General features: G+C 35.4%; 1 protein-coding gene across 11 annotated transcripts in view; it reads right to left on the bottom strand.

The window, feature by feature from the left end:
- Window positions 1–24,873, bottom strand: part of RBBP8 (RB binding protein 8, endonuclease) — a 112,381-nt gene extending 87,508 nt beyond the window's left edge. Inside the window, exons 1-6 of one of the 11 annotated variants that reach the window (XM_053664294.1) lie at window positions 24,659–24,873; window positions 17,931–17,984; window positions 10,539–10,644; window positions 7,332–7,430; window positions 6,695–6,757; window positions 3,959–4,165 (exon numbers count right to left, since the gene is read on the bottom strand). In XM_053664294.1, the coding sequence (XP_053520269.1) occupies window positions 3,959–4,067 (109 nt within the window). In that variant the 5' untranslated portion in view covers window positions 4,068–4,165; window positions 6,695–6,757; window positions 7,332–7,430; ... (1 more) ...; window positions 17,931–17,984; window positions 24,659–24,873. The other 10 variants (XM_037134100.2, XM_037134099.2, XM_037134101.2 and 7 more) reach the window with 10 other exon arrangements.
- Between the last annotated feature and the right edge of the window lie 511 nt (window positions 24,874–25,384).

Here is a 25,384-nt window from a genome sequence, read left to right as displayed (position 1 = left end):
ACTGGAAATCCACATGCTAAAGAATGAAGTTGAACTCTGACTTTACACCACATAGAAGTTTTAACTCAAAATGGATCAAAGACCTAAATGTAACAGCTAAAACTATAAAACTCTTAGATGAAAACACAAGGCAATATCTTACTGACATAAGATTTCGCAACGATTTCCTGGATATAATACCAAAGGTATAAGCAAATAACAAAAAGAGGTAAATCGGACTATACCAAAATTAGAATCATCTGTGCATCAAAAGACATGATTAATATAGTGAAAAAGCAATCCAGAGAATGGGAGAAATTTGACGTAGACACCAGCCTACAGTGTCCACGGTGTTATGAATGAGACGAGATGAGACAAATTCACACGGACTGCTGAGTCTTGTGGAGGAAAAGGGACAGCACAGCCACTCTCCAAGAGAGTGCACAAACCCTTGCCTTGCAAGTTAATTTGCATAGGAGTACAGGGTGTATATAGAAAGCTCATCAATCATTGTGAGGCAGTAATAATCAAATAGATAACATTCAAAGAACTATGAAGGCTCATTTTGAGTCAGGGTCAAAGAGCTAAAGGGCCATAAAACTTTGGGGAAACAAACTCACTTTATACTTGGACACTTATCATTTAAAGGAGGGTATTGCAAAGCAGGTTTCACAGAATTTTATGCATTCTTTCTTAGGCCTGGTCGCCCCAGGGAACCTGCCCTTTCCAGCACAGGGCTGCACCCACCTCCAGCATTGTTTCAGGCTTAAGTCAGGCAGGAGATATAAGGCAGCCAAGAGATTAGGAGTCTTCCTGCAGACAGAATGAGGACTCGTGCTATGTCACAAAGGGTGAGAGTCCATCACCCCCTTTCTCCATAGCCCTCCAAGTCCTTTCCTGGGCCCCCTCAAGACCATGCCTGTCTTAGGCCATTCCTCCCTTGAGGAATCTTACCCATCACTGGCTAACTGGTCACCCAATGGGGGCGGGCAGGCAGGGTGAAGTAAAGTGGGCAGAGGCGGTGCTCCTGCCAGGGAGATAAGCTTTGTTTCCTTAGTGGCTTAGGGTCTCATGGTCCCTCACTCAGCCTTAGCAATGGGGGGGGAAGGGGGAGGTGTTACAGTTTCTGAAACCAGGCAGGGCAGTTCCCAACAGAAAATATTTCCAAATCATCTATCTAGTAAGAGACTAATATCAAGAACATACAAAGAACTCCTATAACTCAAAAACAAGAACAACAAAATACCCAATCTGATGAAAAAATAGGCAAAGGTCTTGAACAGACATCTCTCCAAAAATATACAAACGGCTAGTAAGTACAGGAAAAGACACTCAACTCACTAATCATGAAGGAAGTGCAAATCAAAACCACAGTGGGACACCACATCACATCCATTAGGAAGGCTACTGCCATCAAGGAAGGAAGGAGGGAAGGAAAGAAGAAAGGGAGGGAGGGGAGGAAGAAGGGAGGAAGGAAAGGGAGGAAGGAAATGAGGGGGGGAGAGAAGGGGAGAGGAGGAAAACAAAGAAAACCAGGAAACAACAAATGATGGAAAGAATGTACAGAAATTGAAACCCTTGTGCATTGTTAGTGGGAATGTAAACTAGTATAGCCATTATAGAAAACAGCAAGGAAGTTCCTTAAAAAGGAAAAAACAGACTATGATTCAGCAGTTCCACTTCTGGGTATATACCCCAAATAATGGGAAGCAAAGTGTTAAAAAGATATTTGTATACCCACATTCATAGCAACATTATTTACAATAGCCAAAAGATAAAAGCAACCCAAATATCCATCAGTGGATAATTGGAAAAGCAAAATACTAAAGATACATATTTTACATCACTAAACTGTAGACTTAAAAATGGTTAAGATGTTATGTATATTTTATGACATTTTTTTAAAGTGAGTATCCCTACTCCCTCCCACCAAAAGATGGAAAGTAAGAATTTTCTAAGATTTCCTAATCATTTAAATTTTCTCATGTTATTATTTTGGTCATTCTCTTTGTTTCCTCCAAGAAATCAGGAATTTTTAAAAAATCCACAAATGGGATAATAAGTAATCAGTATCTGAAACGTCTGTTACAACTTTTTTGTAGTAACCCATTGTTTCTCACTGGGGTGGTCCACAGCAGGAGTTGATAGCACATAATGTTACTGCTTCAGATGACAGCAACAGCTAATATATATTGTCACTATGTGCCAGAAAACTCTTCCAAATGCTTTATATGTATTAAGCTATTTCATGTAATATAAGATAGCTATTATTAGTATCTCTATTTTATAGATAAGGAATCTGAGGCACTCTAAAGCTAAACAACTTGTACAAGGTCACTGCCTCTATTCAATTGGCAGATATGGCTTCCCAATACTGGTAGTCTAGATCAAAAATTCACGGATTGAACCACTCCATCACATGGGCTCTTTCTCGGCACAGCACTGCTCCCATCCACTTGCAATCAATAAAAGTAGCCACTGAAGATGAACATTTTAGGCTTAATCCTAAAGACAAAGCATGATGACAAGGCATAATGACAACTCTGCCTTCAGTACATAGTGGTTAATTAAACTTAATTCAATTATAAAGCCTGGTCTATCACTAAACCATCTCCCCAACCCCAACATATCCATCTGGCTCTTCCTTTATACTCTCAGATAAAATGGTATACTATTAAATTGCTTAAAACTAGGACTGTATATTATTTATTTTTATTTACAACATCTGCCACACAGTAAGTGGTCCCCCAAATATTTCTTGAACAAGTACCTCCAAGTACACTGGAGCATGTAAGAATACATGTTGGGTTCATATTTCCGAATCCATTAATTAATGAGTCCATTACTGTAAGGTTTTGCCAAAAATTAAATGTACCATAAGATAAATGTACCACAGGGAAGTTCCAACCCAGACCTACACTCTATACTTTACATTCCGGTGGATCATGTTTTAATGGCGTTTTGGTATAATGTTAAAACTATAAAGTACTATAGAATTAAACCTATGGTTTCAAGAAACAGATATAATATGCAGTATTTCCCACACATGGGAAAAACATATTACATTAAAGTCACAAAATTAGATAGGTATATTAAAGCTTAATATCAAACCTTAAATTTAGCTTTAATAGAAAATTCCTTTATTTGGAATATACTTCAACACAATCACAAATAACATTTATATACTCATTCTGACCATAATTGCTCAATCATATGCTCTGGCACTGCACTTCATATAAACCTTTTAAGCTCTTATTTCATTACACTGTAATGAACTGTTTATATGACTCTATCCCAACTTGACTGCATTTGAAGACAAAGTGTCATTTACTTCAATATCTCAGTACTGGTAGCAAATAGATTTCCAAAGGTTTGTGAAATGACATAGGCAGTATTTTTACATTTATAAATAAACCTGTGAATAATTTTAGAGGAGAAAATTAAGTTTAGAGGTTATGTAACTTGGCTGATATCACAGAGCAAGTAAATAAATGAAATCAGAATTCTAATCCAGGTCTTCAGTCAAAAATTTTTATGCCCTTCCCATCATACAACATATTACCACAAATTGTGCAAGAACTACATACTGCAATAGTTGTCGATAACTAAAAAGGAACAACTTAACCACAAAAGTTTGTAACAGTAAAGGTTCCTTAAAAATGAGAACTTTGGCTCTGGCCAGGTAGCTCAGTTGGTTACAGCATCATCCCAATATGCCAAGGTTACAGGTTTAACCCTGGGTCAGGGCCCATACAAGAATCAACCAATGCATGATAAATAAGTACAACAACAAATCGATGTCTTTGTCTCTTTCTCTCTCTCTTCCTCCCTTCTTTTCTTTCTCTCTAAAACCAATCAACAAACTAAAATTTAAAAAATATAAATGAAATCTTTAAGCCGTCAGCCAAAATAAAATGACTTATTATTATTACATTCTCAACATAATACTGCTATTTAAGTATTGATGAAAAGATTTTACCTTGTACTTCTTTATCATGGTACTCTTTTAGTTTTGTCCAAAGATCCTTAAAGTCACTAGATATATCTGCGAAACTAGGGCTTCCACAACTGCTTCCAGAGACGTTCATCTTGCCTTAATACGCTTGACACTGTATTTGCCTAATGTTTTCTGACCTTTTCTGTTACATTATATAGGTATGAAGTTGTCTTTGGACAGCTGAAATACCTGAAACGACAGATCAAAAAACAAATGAATCCTTCATTTACCTTTATGTAATTTGAGCCTAGCCAACTGTTTTCAAGTTTTCCTTATTTACCTACAATCAATAACTTTGAGAATTTGGTGGAGTGGAAGGGAATGGAAAGTAAGGAAAGATGATTATGGTGAGAAAAGCCCCACTTTCAGTAATCCGGACTTTAGTTAAGCTAAATTTTCATGCAAATTTTCTCTTACTCCTTGTAGAAGAAAGTAATTACCTAAATTATGTTAAATTGAAAGCCCCCTGATATACAGAGGTTTGTAATCATTCATCATTAGTATTGACACACCATTCTAAAAGGATTTATTGCTTTTTAAACTTTGAATAAGGACAGAGTACAACAGTATATTGAACAAAAACTGAAAAAACATTCTGAAATATTCTTAATAAGCATTCATGTTTATACACATATACATACATACGAAAACATGTTATAAAGAGCAAGGAAGATGAGTGACATTTTAACCCAATGTCTGAATAGCTGGCTTTCTCATGTAATAGCTGGCTTTCTCATGTAGTGAGTGAGATATGGACGTAGCAAAGATCTATGAACACAGAAACAGCTAATAACAAGGCAACTGGGGTAAAGCTATTTTGTGCCTCTCTTGGAGCAAAGGTAAGTAAGTTTATTATCTCCCTAGCCCTCGAAGGAAGCAATAGGCTATTATTAAGAAGTAGATTAATAAATATTTTAATGGGTTCTTAAATTTGAGATCATTAACTAGCTACCACCACACAAGTAAAATGATTAACAAATCTACTAAACCTCACACCTGGCTCCTTAGTCAATGCCTTACTATAGCTACCAAGTATCCAAACTGATTTAAGTGTCTCTTGTTAACCATTTCTTTTATTAAGTTTTCAAAAATTGTGATTATACTTTTCCGAGACAATCAGTGAAAACTAAACATGGACTGGATTGTAGATAATATGAGGGTATTTTTAATTTTCTTGGGTATGATAATGATATGGTCATATTTTTTTAAAGTCCTTTATCTGCTAAAACAGATATATGTGGAGGTGTTTGGAGGTGTTCACAGGTGTTCTGAGATCTGCTTTAAAATATTCCAGCTAAAACAAACAAAACAATGGATGTTGGGTGGGGAGATGAAACAAGGAGGACTGAACTTTGACAATTATTGAAGCTGGGCAATGAATAAGGTAAGTATACGAGGGGGTTCATAATCGTAGTGTCTCTCTTGTGTATGTATTATTTCCATAACGAAGTTTTTAAAAAGTGGAACTGGGTGCACTGCATTAGTACAGTTTTATTTTCAAAGAGACTCGTATTCTATTTCTTAACTGTAAAAGATAAATCAATGGGTCTATACTGCCAGTAAAAGCCACCATTTATTAAGTGTTCACTATATACCAAGGACTGTGATGTCTTATATTCATTTTTTATCCTAATTTTCAGAACAACTCCACAAAAACAGCTACCATTATTGATTTCATTTTAGAGCTGGAGAAATGGGATTAGGAGATTAACTGACTGGCCCAAGATGAGATTGCTAGGACGAGGTTTTGTCACAGCTGGAACTCATCTTGTGATGCCAATAACAGCAAAATACTGCTAAGTAACCAAAACTAGGTAAATTACTTATTCCTATTAAGTAAATAATGTAAAACCAAATTTTACTTTAATAAATTTTAAAATGCATAGTATTAAATAATTTTAAGCCAAGAGTAAAAAAGGGTACTATAAGAAATATACCTATCTGTATCTTCAGAGATAGATATGTTTCTTAAACCCCCCCCCGCCACATAAAAATAATTTATCAATATTAAACTTGAAACTTCTGGCTCCTATCCTGCACACCCAGCTGTTGGTAAGTCTTCTGACAATGAACCGTTATTCACTGCACGATGGCACACTCTAAGATCTCAGAAATGTACATCGTGCCTCTCAAGTCGCTTCCTGGGCTCAAAGGTCTGGAGAAAGTAATACATTTCTGCGCAGCCTGCAGCAGTGTAAACCACCACATTGAAGGTGCTGGGTAAAACATTTCTTTCGTATCACACGTGTATTCTCATACAAGTAAGGAAAGACCACGCCACGAGTCACACTCGAGCCCTTAACTGAATAAGGATTTTGAGCAGTTGTCTCACTAGCAACCCAGAGGTTCACAAGTTCCCTTTTCCAGGACCCTCAGCCATCAGCCTCCAATTCCACAAGCTAGCCAAACAGGTAAGCGCGAGGGGCTATTCCGCGCAGGGATACGTCTGCGCGTGCGCGGGGGCGGTCTAAGCCGCGGCGCAGCTAGTCCAAAACTTGCGCGGGAGAGTAAGAAATAGTACGGAGCCCGAACCTGTCTTCTGTCCCCTTGTTCCGACTTTGGCCCGGCCGCAGCCTACTCACGAACGCTCAGCCCCACAGTCCTACAGCCATCCCTACCCTAGGGTCCCAGAGCGTTGGGTCAGCGCGCCGCTCCAGGCCGGAAGTGGACTCCACGACCCGGCGCTCCGATTTGGGAAAAGAGATTCCTCTTACTCACGGCTTCCAAGATCGTCTTCAGATTATCGAAAGTCCCGGCCAGGGACGCCGGCACGTACCGGGGCTGTGAAGAAAAGGCGGCTTGCTGTTCTTTTCCTCACCAGTTTGCCAAACGCCCGGCGGGAAAGCCAGCCCCTCAGGGCAGGCCCCTTTTTCCGGCCGTGGGGGAGGGCTCCAGGGCCGCGGGCCGAGTTGGCAGGCGGCCACGCCCGCCCTGTTGGAACCCGTGCGACGTCACGCGGGTGTTCCCGGGCGTTTACGCCCCTCCTCCCGCCTTGTAAAGAGGCGGCAATCCGTAGGACTGTCGCGGACTGGGATCTAAAGGGTGTCCCTTCGTGAATGCACTGAATGAGTGCACTGATGGGGAGGAGAGGGCCACCTCTGGGTTGCCGGGAGCTCCCGGTCCAAGAACTGGCGATTGCGACAGCGTTTTGGGGATTTCCTGGAGAAAGGTCAAGCCATTCTGTTTGGGAAGTTTCAATTCCTTGGTGTTACACGAAAGTTACAGATGGGTCTGATTTAAGCACATTTCCGGGAAAGGATATAGGAGTGGCTTGTGCCAAATGGAAAATAAAAGTAACTAATGAGGGAACAGACACGGATTTAGCTAACGTAATTCTCTGCCTAGTAGACATTACCTGCAGTTCGGTAATGTGACCTGACAGGACTGGGTGGCGAGGGCAGATAGCAAAACGACGTGTATTTTGCTGAGGTTAAACGGAAAGTTTCTGGCGAAACTGAAATGAGAAGGAATCACAAGTGACCAATCATTGTTTGTCGGAACAATATATTAGGTAATATATATTTTTTAAATCAACATTTCCCGTGTCTGATAACATTGAAGCTTAATGTATTTTCCTATTGTGATTGCTAAAAGAAGCGTTTCAGCACTAGGAATTCTACAAATGAAGTTGAAGAAAATAAACACTAGACTAGGCCCATAATATCTGTTAAACCTGATCAATACTTTTCTGTAATTCTAAGACTTGGGAGAAAGACAGGACAATATAAACTTTAAAAACTTAAGTAGTATTTAGAAAATCATAAATATAACATGTAAAAGTAATTTTTCTAGTCATTGATCTTGAGTGAATATCGTAGCTTCTTGAGATTGAACGTAACTACTTTCTGTACTATTTTAACAATGATATAGGAATGTTGGAATTTTTAAAGAGGGCTGTTGAACCTTCATTAGCAACCATAATTCACGTCCAAATTTTATAAGACTTAATTCATAACACTTAGAGAAAATGGGTGAAAAATTGACCATGCCATTTTTAATATAACATCGGAGGCATAACTGCTTGTATAAATGTTTATAATGGAAATGAAGAGTTTTGTTCTAAATGGAAAGAATCTATAATCAGTGTGTCTTTTAATGGCACATTGAAAGAAGGGCATACTTGTGGTCCAGCGAAAAGCTATGGTAACTAAATGACCTGACCTGTTCCTTCTGGCCTCTGCCAGCGACTTCACTGTCCAATCTATTTTAGTCAAAATCGAGATAATCATCCTTGGTACCTTTTTCCTTAACCCGCATCAATCTATCAATAAGTCTTGTCAATTTTACTTACCAAATATCTCCCAAATCCATCTCTTCTCTTCATTACCACCCCAATATTCCAAGGTCCCATTATCTCCTTACTTAGTCTACTGTTAATCTACTGCTCATATCCACCCAACCAACACCCCTACCTAAACCTTTCTCTTCACTAGTGTTGAGAAAAAAATTTAAGCATCTATTCTCAATTTATGTATATATTTAAATTTTAAATTGTACATGTATTGATGAAAAATGGTAAATAGTCTAATGAGTAAGTGACAGGTTCTGGAGCCAGACATCCTGGCTTTGAATCCTGCTCTAATACTTCCTTACTAAGTGACCTTGGCCTGTTTTCTTAAGCCCTGTCTCACTTTTCTTACCTGTAAAACTAGGAATATAATAGTACCAAACTCCAAGAGTTATGAGGAGTAAATGAGTTAATGTATGTAAACTGCTTAGTTGCACAGTATATCTTCCATAAAAAGCTAGCCCTTACTATTATAACACATTTGAAGATATTTTTTAAAGCATGAGAAAAAAATTAATATCTAGTATCTTCTCCAACCTTAAATTTTGCCCACTTTGAGACTACTTCTCTATACTATAGCTAACTACTGTGATCTTGAAAAAATAAGTCTGTTAATGGCACTATGCTGTTTAAACCCTTTCAGATGGCTGACTTGTTAACTCTTTGAAGAAAGCCCTTTTGAATTGCCTGTTTTACTTCCCCAGTTTATTTCCAAACATCTCCCTTCTGGCCTCACTGGCCTTTTAGTCCCAGGCCTTCCTGCACTGTTTCCTTGGTCTGCAATCCTTAACCAAACATACCCCTACCTTTTGCCTAATGATTACTAATCCTTTTATTTTGTTTTAATAGTCTCTTCTATTGTTCTTATAGCATTATGTACTTTCTCACCTTACACTTATTATAATTTAAATTATTTATTTAATCCAGTCTCTTCACTAGATTTTAAGTTACTTGAGGTTAAAACTATGCCTTGTTCACCTTTGTATCTTCAGAAAGTAACTCAGTGTTTGCTATAGTCAGTATTTTGTGGATAAATGAATTGGGTTTCCCTTGAGGGATTCCAATTTTTCATGTAGGTGGAGGAAAACCTTTGAATCCATTCAAAAGTATTAGTTTCTCCTTATGAGATTCTAGGATGGTTACTTTAACGGTGGAAATGGTGGGCATAGATATTTGGCCCCAAAAAGGAGCTGTATTCCCCTACCTAATAGAAAAAATTATGAAGTCCTGAAGAAGTGAGAACATTTCTTTAACAGAGAAGCAGCTATTTTTAACCTTTTAAAAATACTAGGTTTCTCATTTTTTTATGGCTTAGAACATTGCTTCCCAAACTTTTTCAATACTTAGAAAATGAATACTTGTATTACTGTATTTTGCTGTGTATAATGCACACCCACATTTTTGTGCAAATTATACACAGAACCATCGTGCCCATGGTACATAGTCATTATTCCCATGTATAATGCGCACCCATATTTTTCCCTCAAAAATGTAGGCAAAAAGTACATGTTATACCTGGGAGAATACAGTGTATCGTGATAAAGAAGATGAGGCTGCTTCCACTGAGAGGGAACAGAAATCAGGACTCCAGCCGTGCCAGGCTCAGAGCCGCCATCTTGAGATGGGATTTTTCTGTATCATCGTAACTAAAATCTGTTGGAGGCTTAAGTTGTTTGTTTAAAAGTTGCCTGGTGAGATGGTTAAAATAGTAAATCTGGTATTATGTACATTTAACCACGATAAGAAAAATTGTGTGGCATCAGTAAAAATTCTAAAATACTTAGAACTATAGAATTTTGAAAATATATAGATTTTAAAATCATCTAACTTTTAGCCATTTTACAACTGGAACTTGATTCTGCTTAACTCCTACCGTTGGGTAGCTGAGGGTTGTGAAGTTAAAAATCACATAATAGTTTAGACTGATAGCACTAAAATTATGTGGTTTCAGACCTCATGTAAGGCATCAGTTAATCCTTAAAATAGCCTTTGATCCGCTCTTTCTGTTTCCTTTGCTGTCTTCCAAACCTTCGCTATTTTCTCAAACCTTTGTGTAGTACTGTCACTCCCAGCAGACACCCTAGCTTTCTGGTTACACAAAATGCTTGGGCTCAGTGGGTGTGATCTTCTTGAACTTCCCTTTTCCTTTCTCAATCCTGTGAATTAGGCAATACCATTTTTTAGGTAAAAAAAAAAAAAAAAAGGAAGAAAGAAAGAAACTTGAGCCCTGGCCAGCGAATGGTTACAGGTTTGAATCTTGGTCAGGGCACATACCTAGGTTGCAGGTTCTATCACCAGTCGGAGAGCCTCCAAGAGGCAACCGTTTGGTGTTTCTCATTCGTCACCGTTCTCTCTAAAAGCGATGAAAAAATGTCCTTGGCTGAGGATCAAAAAAAAAAAAAACACAAACAAGCAAACAAACAGTAAGCATGAATCCAGTTGCCTATCCCCTTTTTAACACACTGGGTTAAGCCATCATCATCTCAAACCTCTTCTTCAGCAATAGCCTTTTTCTTTAAATCAGCTATTTCGACTTCCACTGTTTTCCCCTTGCAGTGTATTCCCCACAGCAGTCAGAGTAGTCCTTTAAAACCTAAGAACATGATGTTTCCCCTGCCTAAAATATTCTAGGATCTTCTCATTTCCTTAGAATAAAATAAACCCCCTTTCCATGGAGTCAGGACAAGTCAACAATTATATTCTACTGATGTTACCTTCTAAATTTAGCTTTGAATTAGTGCTTTCCTTTCCATTCTCACACTTACTGCTCCAGGTTAGGCGCTGATATTTCTTACTTAGACCACAGCCTTCTTGTTTCAAGCCTTGTTCAGCTTGATCCACTGTCTACTCAGCTGCCAGAGATTTAAATCATTTCTGATCTTGGGACTGCCTTGGTTAAAACCTTTTGGAGCACTCTGTTGCCTAAGGGTTAAAATTCAGTCCCTTTAAAATGTCACAGGAGCCCTTTCTAGCCTTGTATATTCTCTACCCTCTGCCCTACCCTTTCCTTCTTATTATAGGAGACTTCTTTTATTCCTCTTTTGTCCCCTTTGCTGTTTCTTTATTGTGACCCATACAATCTTTTGGAATTGCCTTCACCCCGATCCTTTATATTTTTACCTTTCTACTTACTTATCCTTTAAGACTCAGGTGGCTCGGCTTCCAGGAGGCTAACCTAAATTGCTCTTTACCTCTTTCCTACCCCCTTCCAAAAATAGCTTTCCTTATTCTCCCATACCTCTTTATATATCTTGATCACTTTATTTAACGCCATTATACTGTAATTATTTTTGTATCTTTTCCACCTAGGCTGTGGGTGGTTATTTGACAGCAGAGATTGTGCTTTCTTTATTCTCAGAATTCCTAGTTCTTATAGGAGTCTTAGCACAGTTCTACACAATAGAGCCATATATATAATTTCAAACTTTCTAGTAGCCACATTTTGAAAAGTATAAAGAAGCAGGTGAAATTAACTTAATGTATTTTATTTAATTAAATTTATCTGAAATGACCCTGGCCTGATAGCTTAGTTAAAGAGTTGTTCCCATATGCCAGGGCTGTGGGATTGATCCTTGGTCAGGACACATACAAGAATCAGCCAATGAATCTAGAAATAAGTGGAACAAAAAAAAAATTGATGTTTCTTTCTTTCCTTTCTTCTCTCTTTCTAAAATCAAAAAACGAATAAGTTTTACCTAAAATATTATTTCAGCCCTGGCTGATGTGGCTCAGTGGATTGAGCACTGGTCTGTGAACCAAAAGATCAATGATTCAGTTCTCTGTCAGGGCACATGCCTGGGTTGTGGATCAGGTCCCCCGTTGGGGGTGTGCTACAGGCAATCAATTGATACTTCTCACACACATCGATGTTTCTCTGCCTCTTTCTCCCTTCCCCTCTCTCTGAAAATAAATGAATAAAATCTTTCAAAAATAAAATACTTCAACATGTAATCAGTATAAAAATTTATTAATGAAGCTTTCTACATTCTTCACGCTATTCTAAAAAATTTGATGTGTGTATTATCTTTATAGTACATCTCAATTTGGATTGGCTACATTTCAAGTGCTCAAAGCCACATGTCGCTAGTGGCTACTGTATTAGACCACGTAGACCTAGTACAGATAATGAACGAAATGAGTTATGTGATTTATCTGAAGAACCAGGATAGAGATGAGAGACTGAGACAACAATGTATAATTCCTAGTCTAAGGCTATTTCTGCTATTTGTGCTGGGCATTTCCCATTTTGCTCCCATTCCAACATCATCCCATTCCCCTTTCCCCCCACCACTGAAGGCCTGTATCTTTAGGCAAAAATTTAAAAGTAAGTGATTAAACCCAGTAGGAATAGCCTTGGCTGATGTAGCTCAGTGGATTGAGCTCAGGCCTGTAAAGCAAAGGGCTACCAGTTCGATTCCCAGTCAGGGCACAAGCCTGGGTTGCAGGCCGGGTCCCCAATAGGGGATGTGTGAGAGGCAACCACACATTGATGTTTCTTTCCCTTTCTTTGTCTCTCCCTTCCCTTCTCTCTAAAAATAAATAAATAAAATCTTTTAAAAAAATAAATAGATAAACCCATTAGGAATATTTAAATAATACTGTTCAGCACTTCTAAAATGAACACACCAGTGAACTATTTTAAGAATAACAGAACTATTTTAAGAATAAGACAAAAGGCTGTTTAAAAGATAAGACTTTAAAACAAAAAAAAATTATGCATATGTCAACTGGAACACTTGCTGTAATTGTTTGAAATTTGTTTACAGTAATTACCAAGTGTTGTTTGGGGATAGGTATATATATCAATTAGTGATCTTGCCCCAGGTGCCAAAATGTTTTGTATGGGATTCGAGTTGATGGTGCTGAGATCCAGTTAGGTTGAGCAGTAGCTTAATAATTGTTTTAAAAGATATATTTAATGTTCATGAAGAATGTCAGTATCACACTTTTTATTTTGACAGTTGTAGGTGGTCATTAAAGTGCTACATATACATTAAAGATTATACATGGGTTTCCAATTAGAAAAATTAGCCTCATGTAGTCTGGCCAATTTCCAGCTTAGATAAAGAAGATTTATTTTGATTTTCACTATGGCTACATATACCTTCTTCATTTCTTTTAATAAACTATTAAAGTAGTTTTGTTTCATTAAATATTCACTTAACTACTTCATTTCATATCAGTAATGGGCAAGATTTTACTAGATATGTATTTTTCCCAATTTAGGAACCATCTTTTTATATTTGGTGAAGATAGTATATCTGATAAAATTACATAGTTGCCTAGGTTTAAATGATGATGAGCTGATCAAGAATGTTGATCTGTTATTGCAAAATGATTTGTTATCAGTGGAAAGTGTCATCTTTTTCTTTCAGGTCATCCATTTATAATAATACAGTGGCTGCTTGGGCAATATTTGATACCTATGCAGATAGGTTTATGAAGCCCAGTACTTTTGTTAGTTAGCCCTGGCATTTATAAGATTGGTGTTAACACAACACTGACCGTGAACACTGGCCTTCATTCATAAGAACCTCAGAGTTTAACTGCTCCAGTGATGATAAAAGAATTTGAGAGTGATCACTAAGACCTTAGAGTAGAAAAGTAGATTTTATTCTGGTAATTTTGAAAAACTAATCTTTACTTTTTTATCTAGTAAATATAGTACTATACTGCATTGTCCTATGGACATTTATATAATGCTACCATGATTGAAATTGTGGGAACAATTTTTATTTACAATAATGTAAGTGGAAAATATTATGACGGTTAACTATAGGAACAAACCACCTGGAGTCTATTAATTAAAGCATTCTTTGATACGTTCACAAGAGCAAACATGTTTAATATTCATTGCTTTATCTACTTTTAAGAAAATAATGATTCACATCTTAAATGGTAATTTTCCCATTTGTGAATTGATAAATTTATTCACTCCTAGCAAATAGTTGTAATATTTAATGTATTCATGTCTCACAAATTACAGATATGATATGTCTTCAAACAGTCACTCTTCAAACTGACTTCCCCACTCCCCCACCCCCCGCAGTTTTTCCTGTTCTTACTAGAGAAAAATACTTTGTTTAAATACTGGGTTTGTGCTTTTCCTAATCCAGATATTAGTTTAGGGTTAAGGTAGCTTGATCGTCACCATTCCAAAAATATTTTATGTCCAAAATTCTTAGAGGAGAACTTTGGTTTCAGCCAATACTTTTCAATTTTACTTAAGTTATAATCAGAATTACTAGAAATATATAGTGAAATTAAATTATGCTTTAATTCACTTCACACCCTTGATGATAATGTGCATTTGTAGAGGACTTTTTTAGCTATAGTTTTTACAGCCTATGTTTGCGTGGATGTTAAGACTGAAATAAATAGATTTCCTCTTCCCAAATCTAGGATGCTTCTTATGTAAAGTGACCATATGCCCTGGCTTACCAGCAACAGTTCTGGTTAATGTCTGTTGTTCTGGCTAATTATTAATAGGGCTTCTGTTGGCTCTAAAAATGCCCTGGCTTTGGTTATAAATCATATGATCAGAAGCCTTAAGGAATTTTAAGTATAAACTAATAAAATAAGGTCATTACATGACCTTAGATTAGTAAGGAGTATTTCCTTCTCAACTATGTACAAATCTATCTAAACTCTTCTTAGAGAATATTATGGTACAGATAATATAAGCCATAATATTATTTGATTTTTTGATAGTACTCTGAAATTCCTGAGTTTAGAAGTGGTTTGTTTAATACTGATAGGAAATGGATTCAAGAACAATTAACTATGGTAAAATACAAGTGCTTTTCCTACATTGGTTCTCTTTTGAATCTAAAAATAATTGTCATAAAAGTAGAATCAGTACAGTTTTCATCCTTCCACAGAAGTTGAGAGATTAGGTGGTTTGATTAGCATTGTATGTATAAGCTAGTAGATGAGTTGACTTCAAACCCAATCTTCTGGCTATAAATCTTATATCTATATTCTTTGCAGTACACCCTACTATTTTTGAGCCATAAAATTTATTTAAAACTTACCCTGTGCTTTTCATTTTTTTATCCTCACCTGAGGATATGATTATTGATTTTAGAGAGAGAAGGGAGAGAGGGGGGAAAGGGAAACGTCAATGTGAGACTTACATAGATTGATTGTCTCTCGTTTGCATCCCAACTGTAATCAAATCCACAACCTTTTGGTGTACAAGATGACACTCCACCCAACTGAGCCACCCAGCCAGCGCTAACTAAAAGGACTTTCAAATTTGATAGCAATTTAATGTTAAATCATAATTGAGAAGAAAAAATAAACTGGGCTCTCTCAGTCAGGGTTGGAGGGAATTACCTAGTATATTAGACCAATGTCAGTTCATGTTTTGGATTTCGGGGGGCATTAATAATTGTATTTTTTAGTAATTAGGGCCCACATGCTTTTTTAACTTGCCTTACAATAAGTGTGGACATTTGAGAGATGAATATAAATTGACTTGTAATGGAATTAGCAAACATGTTTATATTAGCCTTTCCTAGCCACAAGTTGTGGACTCTTCTATGCAGTTAGTTTAAAACTAAATAGAGTAAAGAGCTTTGAATTAATTATGTTGTAATCTCAGAAGGGACCCGAGCAGGAAGTGCTTTAAAAAATTGCAACTGTGTTCTACAGTCACTGATGGCATGTAGCCACATGCCCACCATATGGTATTGGGGAATCCTGAGCTAGGAGATAGGACGAGGGTTTAAACTCTGGCCCTATCTCTGATTATCTGCATGTTTCCTAGATAAGTCTTATTTCCCCCACTGAAATATGAGAATAATCATACTTACTATGTCCGAAAGAGGTTGCTGTAACAATGAAATAATATATGTGAAATTTCTTTTAAAGAAGACTTCATAGAAGTTTGGGGCAGCATACCTACTGGGAATTAGCAGAGTGGTAGAAGAAGCTTGCCTATTGGAAGCAGAAGGCATGTGCAAAGATTCTGCTGTGAGGAATCATGAATTCTAGAAACCATAAGTATATACTAGTGTATTATATAGGTTGCTATTGGAAAGTCAGCAGAAGCGCCACTTAATTTGTTTGATGAATTCCACTTTTAATTATAATCCTATTGAGCAAGTAATTTAACTGTTCTGTGCCTCAGTTGTTTATCAACGAAATGAAAATAATAATATATATTTTGGGTTTTTCACAGGTTTGTTGATAGGACTGAATGATTACATGTATATATCCAAACAGAGTAAAAAACTGTTGTTAATCATAGATAGATTTAAGAGCCACAGCTAATCATAGAGATCTTTCTAATTGCTAGTTATATAATTATAGTGAAGTTGTTGAATTGCTATGTAAATTGTAAGACATTTGTAATTATAGAAGGGGTTAAATTACAATTTGTTAAGTGCTTTTACATATCTTATTTGATTCACATAATTAAGTTTAGATGAATCAGGTAGTATTATTATATTGCTATTTCCATTTTATTCCAAGGGACTTTTAAAAATCATCTAGTCCAACTGCAAAATTGCATAGGAAGAAAAAACTAATTTATTTGTTTATTTCAGAAATTGGTGGTTGTAAGAAATCATTTTCTAAACACAGATTTATGATCAGCTAAGGTCCAAGTCCAAGAAAGGAAGCGTTGATTGTGATCTGAGCTGATTTAGTGAAGACCTGAGTGTATTTTATTGTTCCTTTTGAAAATAGTACCTCTTATTATTGGGTTTTGTTCAGCAGTGTCTGTCCCCACTTTTTTCCTTTTAATTTCCAGCCCCTCTTCAGTCTAATTTCTCTATTTCATCTTTATCAATTCATTAGCTTATTTAACCACCTGCTAAGAAAGAGGATTGTTTAAAAACTCAATTATTTTAACAATTCAAGTTAAGTGAAAAGATAATCAGACTTATTTTTTATTTATACCTATTTTTTCTTGTTTAGCTAAACTAGCTGTCATTATGCAAACAAATATAGTATTTATTTAACTAAAGCACACAACTGGCTGTTTAGTTTTCTGTTCTTAATCTATTAGACTAGAACTTTTGTCTAATATATTCTTCAGAGCCATGCTCTAGGATCATATTAGAGGTTATAATGAATTGTTTCTTGTAACCAGACCCTCCTGGACATGGTCCAAGACAAACTTGTACTATTCAAAATTCTGCATTTCATTATAATAGGAACTGTTACTTAAGGGTCCAATGTAGTCAGTCTGTTTTTACTATAGTTTTACCAATGTAAATTTAAACAATAAAATCTTTGTATCACTGCTGGACACAAAGTATTTTCAGAGTACATACCAACTGTTCATTTTGCTGCTGTTTGGCCATTTAAAAACTGGCAACCAAATTCAGGAAATGAAATGTAGTTTATTAGAAAATACCTTTCTCACAGAAGATCATATTTCAGTGCATCTCAGGTTTTGTGGGAATGGATCAAATACATCAAGATGTAAATAGGCTAAAGTTCTGCACTTTACATTTGAAAGTGCTTTACTCATTTCTCAGAAAAATCCATTTTAGTTATATAATGTATTAAAATTATATCAGTAAACCAAGGAAAAGGCACTTTGACCATATTTTTCCTGTAATAGTGATGAACTGGACACTTTTGGGGCCCCACTTACTCCAGTCATTTCAGTGGTAACCAGATTCATGCAGGTGAAACCTGACAGCCCCTTACCTGGATTTTCTGTCCTGGGGGCTTTTCTGAAGCCTTTGGAATTAGAAGCACAACCTGAAAGTGTGAAGAAATTAACAACTCATGAAGCAATCCTTAACTGATAGAAGTCAGAACTGATGGATAAAGGCTCCTCTGTTATATCTGCAGCTTCATGGCTCCTAAAAAGGTCCTGGGATTGAGCCCCATTTGCCCATAGGCAGGGATGAACTCCTGAATGCACTCTCGTATTGGCCTTTGCCCCTCCCTGTTTCCTTCTCCTAATCCCCCACTACTGTTCCTGGGATAACGTCCCAAAAAAAGGACTTGCACATAATCTGGAGGATTTAGGATCTACTTTCCCAAGGAGAACCCAAATTAAGATATAAAGGTTAAACATGAGATTTCCATTTCACTATTTTTAAGTTATTAATGTAAAATTTAATTTTTGAAAGTTTATACGCATGGATAGGAGTCAGGTTACTTGCCTGTACTACTTTGTAAATATGTTAATGCTGACCTGAGATTGGTTGAACGTGTACATTTGAAGCTATTTTTTTTGATAGTGGTAATGGTTGGATTTGAAGGAACTCCTACTCTCTTGCTCAGTCTCTCATAGGCAAGAGAATATTTTTTTGCTGCTTCTCAAACTGCATTAGGCATCAACATAATTTAGAAAACATGTAAATATGCAGATTCATAGGATCTACCTACCAGAGATTCTAAGGTGATACATCTAGATGGAGTTTAGCAATCTGCCATTTCAATAGGCATCACTCAGGGTCCAGAGAGTATACTTTGAGAAACACTGGTACATTATTATAGCAGTAATTCTGCTGGGTGTAATCTATGAGTTAAATTAAAACTAACTGACTCCATAAGGACTGAATTAGTATTATGGTATTGTTAATGGTATGTTCTTATAAATTAAGCTAAAACCACAGACTGAGAAATAGGATTAAACAGATAACCCAATTTTTATTTCAGTCATTGTGCTCTTCCTTCATAGAAATTTGATTTCATATTGCTTACTTGGCATTAACAACAGTATTAAACATGTAGTTTATTATATCAAGGAACTGCTGAGCATTTAATTTATGCTAGATATGTTTAATGTGTGCTTACTGGTGGAACTAGAAAAGGTCATTCATCTCAAGGAGTATTTATGAAGTAAAAGCTCACATCTTAAAAAAGTAAAATTGGAAAAGAGGCTGATGTTGTCATGCTGGAATGTACTGAACAACTTTTGTTACTGAATGGCCTGTAGCCAGGTTATGGGATAGCCAGATTCCAGGTCCAGTGCACAGGTTTCTGGCCTATAATCAGGTTCCAGTAGTTAATTCTATATTATAGTAAAAAAATAGTATACTTGTTTCTGAGCAACATATATTTGTTTTACACTTTGTCAGACAACTGGTTAGAAAGTGACCAAAGCAGTACTTAACAGATCACTAAAATGCCATTCAGTTCTTATTATATTTTTGAAAATTGATTCTATATTAATATCTTCATAAAAGTGAATGATCCTACCATCTCAGACTGCATTTCATCTACTTTTAGTTAGGAGACCCCTACCCTCCAAATTTGGACTTGTATGTTAAATGTAAGTTTTGTATAGAAAAACCTCACCACAGAATTCTCTAAATTGCTTCAAAAATATTTTGTTGAAAGCTATGCAAGTTATTGATACTGTATTTCTCAGTGTTTCAAGATTCATTCAGAAATTTATTGAAGTGTTTTTGTGTTGGAAGGAAGATTTTCTCATTCATAATATCAATCATTGTAGAAACTGTAGGTAAAGGACTTTCAAAGGAATAGAACTTTGAAACTAAAAATTTGACTTGTGAGTTATATTTTCACTTTGTCAGTAATAATAACTTCTAAGATAATAGTTTTATGATTACTTTTAAGACTGTATGTCTTTAACATGATGAGTCATAATGTTCTCTATTTCCCAGTTCATTTTTTGATGCATAGCAGGTTTGGTTGCTAGTCCTGAACTATCCAAATTATCTACAGAGGGTCCCTGACTTTAGATTCTTTTAGGCATTACAGTGGGAAAGTGATATGCATATAGTAGCAACAGTACTTCAAATTTTGGACTTTTGTGGGGCTAGCAATATGCAGTACTGTACTCTTTTGTGAGGCTGGTCAGCAGCTTCCAGTCAGCCGTGTGATTATAAGGGTAAGTGACCAATATTCTATAATGTGGTATTAGTATTAAATGCATTTTCAATTTAGGATACTTTCAACTTTTTAGGGGTTATTAGGATATGACCCCATCATAAGTTGAGAAGCAGCTATATTTATATAGAAACATTTAAAAATACCTTTGAAATTTATATTACTCCCTGCCCTCTTTTCAATTATTTATAGTAATATTTACTCTAAATCTATGAAAATAAATGCAAGTTAAATACTAATTTAATGAGTAGTCATATAAGATTAAATTGCTTACATATCTAGTAAAATGGTTTTAATAAGAATGTATATTAGTGGGCTTAATTGGTAAGTGGTACTTTTGTGTTCAGGTATATCATCATCTACATACAAGCTTTTCAGTTTAAGATAAAGACAAAATTCATTTTCCATGGATGTAAATTCAGATTATATTATCAGCACAAACCTTATTTATACAGAGATTAAACATCTTTACGGAAATTAAATTTGATTGCAAGAGCTCAATAAGATCAGTTTATGTTGTAAGTGGATCTTGTTTTTGGTTCTAATATTAAGTCATAACCCATTTCCTGTTCTTGGGTCTCAGAATGTTTTGTCACACTATTTGAACTCCACTCTGATTAATGACATACATTTCATAAATGTCTTCCATGTGGGCTTCGTTCATTAGCTCCATCTCCTAATCAGTTAATGACTGTGAGGCTAATTAATGTTATTGTTAGAAAATGTTAATTCTGTTCTGTCTTATTACACCCAATACATTTTGGACTCATTCTCACTATCATTTGCTATCTAGGAAATGCAATATAATTTAGTATTGACTACTATACATTTAATTTGAAAGAGAATCTTTTGGAGGAAAAAACATATTCTAGACCTCTGAGGAAATAATTAAATTGCTGGTAGAGCACAATCTTAAGATCATATAGAAATCCTTAGACAACTAATTTGATGTCATATAAAATAATAGATATAAAATGCCTTTGAAAAACTCAGATACTAGACACAGGTAAGGTATAATTTGGTTTATCTACGTCAAAGTTCCTTTCCTTACTATAGATTATTAAAATTTGAATTTTAAAAAGTACTTACACCTTTTCATTGCCTTCATATATTGCTCTCAAAATATGTTTAACAATGGCTTTGTGACTCTTAATTGGATTCTGTTATATGGGTTTCTAATTTTTTTTAATTTAATAAGGTTAAAATATTTTTCAATATTAAATCTTAATGCTTTTCAATCTTGCCAATTTAATTTTTATGTCTGGTGAAAATAAAATATATATTCTAAGTTAAGGTTTGGCTTCTCTTACTGAAGCTATTTGTTGAAATTTATTATATATTCTATTAATAGGGTGGAAAGAATATTGACATTTGCTGCACCTACTGCTGCACAGTTCTAGAAACTGTGTTGGGTGTTTTACACACAACACATCATGTAATCCTTTCAACAGCTCTTAGAGAATAGTATTAGTTTCCTTCACTTATGGAGAAAAGAGAACTCAGAGGGTTCTGTAATTCCTAAGGGTCAACTAGTTTGTAGCAGAGTCAGTATTCAAACCCATTTCAGTTTGGTTCAAAAGCCAACATATTACCCTCTCAACATACTATCCTTTCTCTTGCCTGTAAAGATAAGAAACAAATGCAAGGGATGATTTTCCAGAGTCCACTTGGACTGAACTAAATATACCAAATTTAGAAGCATCCCTCAAGTAGGATTTTCTCTGTGAAAAGATAAGGAGGTTAGGAAAACTAATATTTAATTCTAAGAATCAGAGTTGGAATATTTGAGCCTTTGGTTCTCTGTAATCACATTTCCTTGGAATTCCTTGAGTTAAAAACATTTAAAGCATTTTTTTAGCACTTCTGTGCAAAGCACTGTTAAAAGAATTCATCCCTTAAATAATAAGTTCTATCACCTTTAACATGGCTTTTGAATTCTGCAATTCTTCATAACCTTATTGAAAATTTCCTTCCAGTCCTAACCAAACTTTTAATGGCTTTTTGGGAAAAATTGTAAACTATATCCACATAAGAGTGACAAAAATAATTAAAAAATTTATATGTACATCCATTCTGAGAAAATAAACTGTTGAGATACTTTAAAGCAATATTAAGTCAGAAAATGACAACAGGGTCCACAAATATAAAAGAATGGGAGGCCAATATGAAGAAATGTGAGATACTCTTATCAGTTTGACAACAATTTTGTGATAGCATTAAGAGATTAAGGTTTGAATTGGTAGTCACCTTCATTACCAATGGCAACTCCATAAATTCAACCACTATGCCAAAAAAGTTTAGGAGCAAAAATGATATAGGTTTAAATATAAAGGCAAATAATTTCTTAGTTCAGCAAAGCCTTATTAACATAACACAATGTTATGTTTTACAAATCTTTTAGGAAATTCAGTTTAGATTTCATGTAGCATTCAGAAGAGTCAGTGAAGGGCAGTGAAAAAACCATTAGTATAGGATGATATTCAGGAAAGTGAGGTGTTCTACACTTACATTGTATAATAGTGATTAGCTACATTTTGGGGCTTTTCATTCAACCCAAACATGAGAAGTTGGATTCATTAGTTAGTAGGAAACATATGAAGCTATTCAGGAAGGAAAGAGGTTACTGTTAAGAAAGCTAGCATTGTTGACAAAAAGAGTCATTGTATGAAACTGTGGCTAGGAATAAAGACAAAGGAATGCACCCACAACTAGGCCTAAAGAATGAAAAGATTTTTAAATGAGTAGAACAGTTTTTGACCTGGTCCCTGAGATAACTTAGGGCTGTATAAAACAAACATAAACACATACACATACAAAACCACAGACTCCTAATTTGATTGATATAGCATTATAGCCCTAATTTTAATCAAAACATCACAAGGTATCAATATTTAAATAAATTTATGGAAAGTACGTAAAAGTCATTTAATAGGATTTTCATATATTTGAAACTGAACATTCTATTAAATGAAAATTGTAGAATCCCTCTCCAAAATGTACAGTTAGGCTTAAATATTAAAAAAATAAGAAAACCTGTAAGTTTTTTTATGAAAAGATTCATCTAGTTCCTAAATAACTTTACTCAAAATTATAAACAAAAAATAATAAATAAATTATAATCCTAAATTAAGTTTCAAACCGTAAGCCCTGTATTTAAATACTATATGGTTTTTAAATTTTTATATTACTATATATAATAGATTTACTAGAAACATTAAAAGTATACTCTATTGATATAAACCTGTATTTTGCCTGAAAACTTTTGAAAAGAGAAAAATTCAAGTAACTGAAATTTTTGAGCCATATTTGCCCCCAAATTGTCAGAATACAGTTTATGTTGAAAGAAATAAATTTTGGTTTGCTGAATCAGCACATTCCTTTTGAAAATTCAACACTACATGACTTTTTAGAAATCTAGCTGAATTAGAAGTTTTATGCAGAATTGCCTTGGAGAATAGGATTAAAAAGCATCCAAAGGATTTCCCTGCAAAGAAAAATGAAATCTCAGCTGAATATTTATTCTTTATTAACATCCTAAAGGAACACTTATGGCCTTTGAGGTTTAACATAATGACAAAGTAAGGATTCTAAGGACAATGAAAAGAATGCATCTGTCTTTTTCAGCTCAAGGCAAAGTCATATTAAAATGGTATACAGATAGCTCTTGATAGAATATTCAGTATAAATCTGTTTAAAAGTTATTTTATTTTCCAAACAAATTCATATGTCAACTATTATGTTAAATTAAATGCCCAGAAGATTTGTGTATGGAATTCAATCTGATGTTAAGGGGGTAGTTAGGTATACCAAAATACATCTAAAGGAACTGGCAACTTTCACTTTAAATGACACAAACTCCTAAAGTAAATTAATTGGATCCATGAAAGATATAAAATAATAACTTTCAAATATAAAGGAAAGGAAGATCCAAATTTTCTTTAACCCCAAAAGTTTTTCAGTGTAATAAAGCATGACAAAAATCTATCTTCATTCCTTTCTATTCAGCTCAGTAAGTGTTTTTGAGCTCCAATAGTTAATCAGTTACCAGACTCCACATCTTTGTTTTTCACACTCCTTAATTCTTGCTGCGAGTTGTTCCTCTTAATGTACTTAGGACCACCAAGGAAGCCAACACCAATTTTTTATGCTTTAAAAAAGCAATTATTATTTCATCCACAATTAGATTCACCATTTAAAATTGTTATCATATAGCAACAGCCTGTAAAATGTAATAGTATATTATCACAGAAGTAGATGACTGGACATGAATTATTAATAGATGAAATATATTTAGCAAAATTATTCAACTCAGCTTTTAAAATAGCTATAGCCATGCCCAACTTACAAAAAGTATAGCAAAAGTGTATAGTATACCAAATAACCTTTATCCAAACAAATCAGTGAACATATATGCAAATGTTATAAAACTACATCTAACCAGCTTTACATAAAAGGTATAATGCAAGTATTATCATATTTAAAAAAATCTGTCTTCTTAAACATTATTTAAATTAAGCTTCCAAAAGTGCAGAGAAAATTGAGAAATATAAAAAAAATTATTAACTTACCCTTAAGTTTTTTGGAAAACCTCTACTCTTGGTCAAAAGCAGAAAGCGTTTCACTGCTGATTTTCCCTGAAGCTATGAACTTAAACAGTAACTCAACTGGAAGCCACCTCTCTGGATCATGCTAGAGTTTGCTAGACACGACTGCTATGTGGAAGAGTTTTGCTGCATCTAAGCTATATACAGTGTGCAATGGATAACCTAATATGCCTTTCATTTAACTGGCTGGGCAGGTTTCTACAGACTGTGGAACATGGACTCAAACCAGAATATGTTGGCATAACAAGCCAGTCAAACCGGTTCTTCTGTGGATCTGGAACCTGTCTAACCAGTCTGCATCAAAGGCTAGCCCAACAAGCTACAGCGGCTCAGCCCTGCTAAGCTTGTACAGGATGACTTATCCCCACCTGCCGTCAGCTCCCAACCAACTGCTCAGAATGTTGTAGCCTCCAGCAAAATAATTCAGAATTCTAATGGGAGGGGTAGCTCTGTGTCAGGAATAGCAAAGCCCATTGTTATAAGCCTCTCATTGTAGGTACCTGAGTATCTTTCCAACAGAGGTCGGTAATTTTTTTTAAATGTAATATAGGCTCTCTGAAGACTAAAGCCTTTAGAGACTATCTACAATAATGAAGAATCCGTAATGCCTGACCTTTCTACTGGTCTCCTGGGCTCTGTTTGGTCTAGCAGAGCCTTGAGGAGGAGGTTGACATTCCCACAAGAGTAGTG

The sequence above is a fragment of the Artibeus jamaicensis genome, unplaced genomic scaffold, assembly GCF_021234435.1.
Source record: "Artibeus jamaicensis isolate MK-2021 breed Jamaican fruit bat unplaced genomic scaffold, CSHL_Jam_final contig_354, whole genome shotgun sequence".
Classification (NCBI taxonomy): Eukaryota; Metazoa; Chordata; class Mammalia; order Chiroptera; family Phyllostomidae; genus Artibeus; species Artibeus jamaicensis.
Note: the sequence above shows the minus strand (reverse complement) of the source record. Positions and strands in the feature narration are given on the sequence as shown.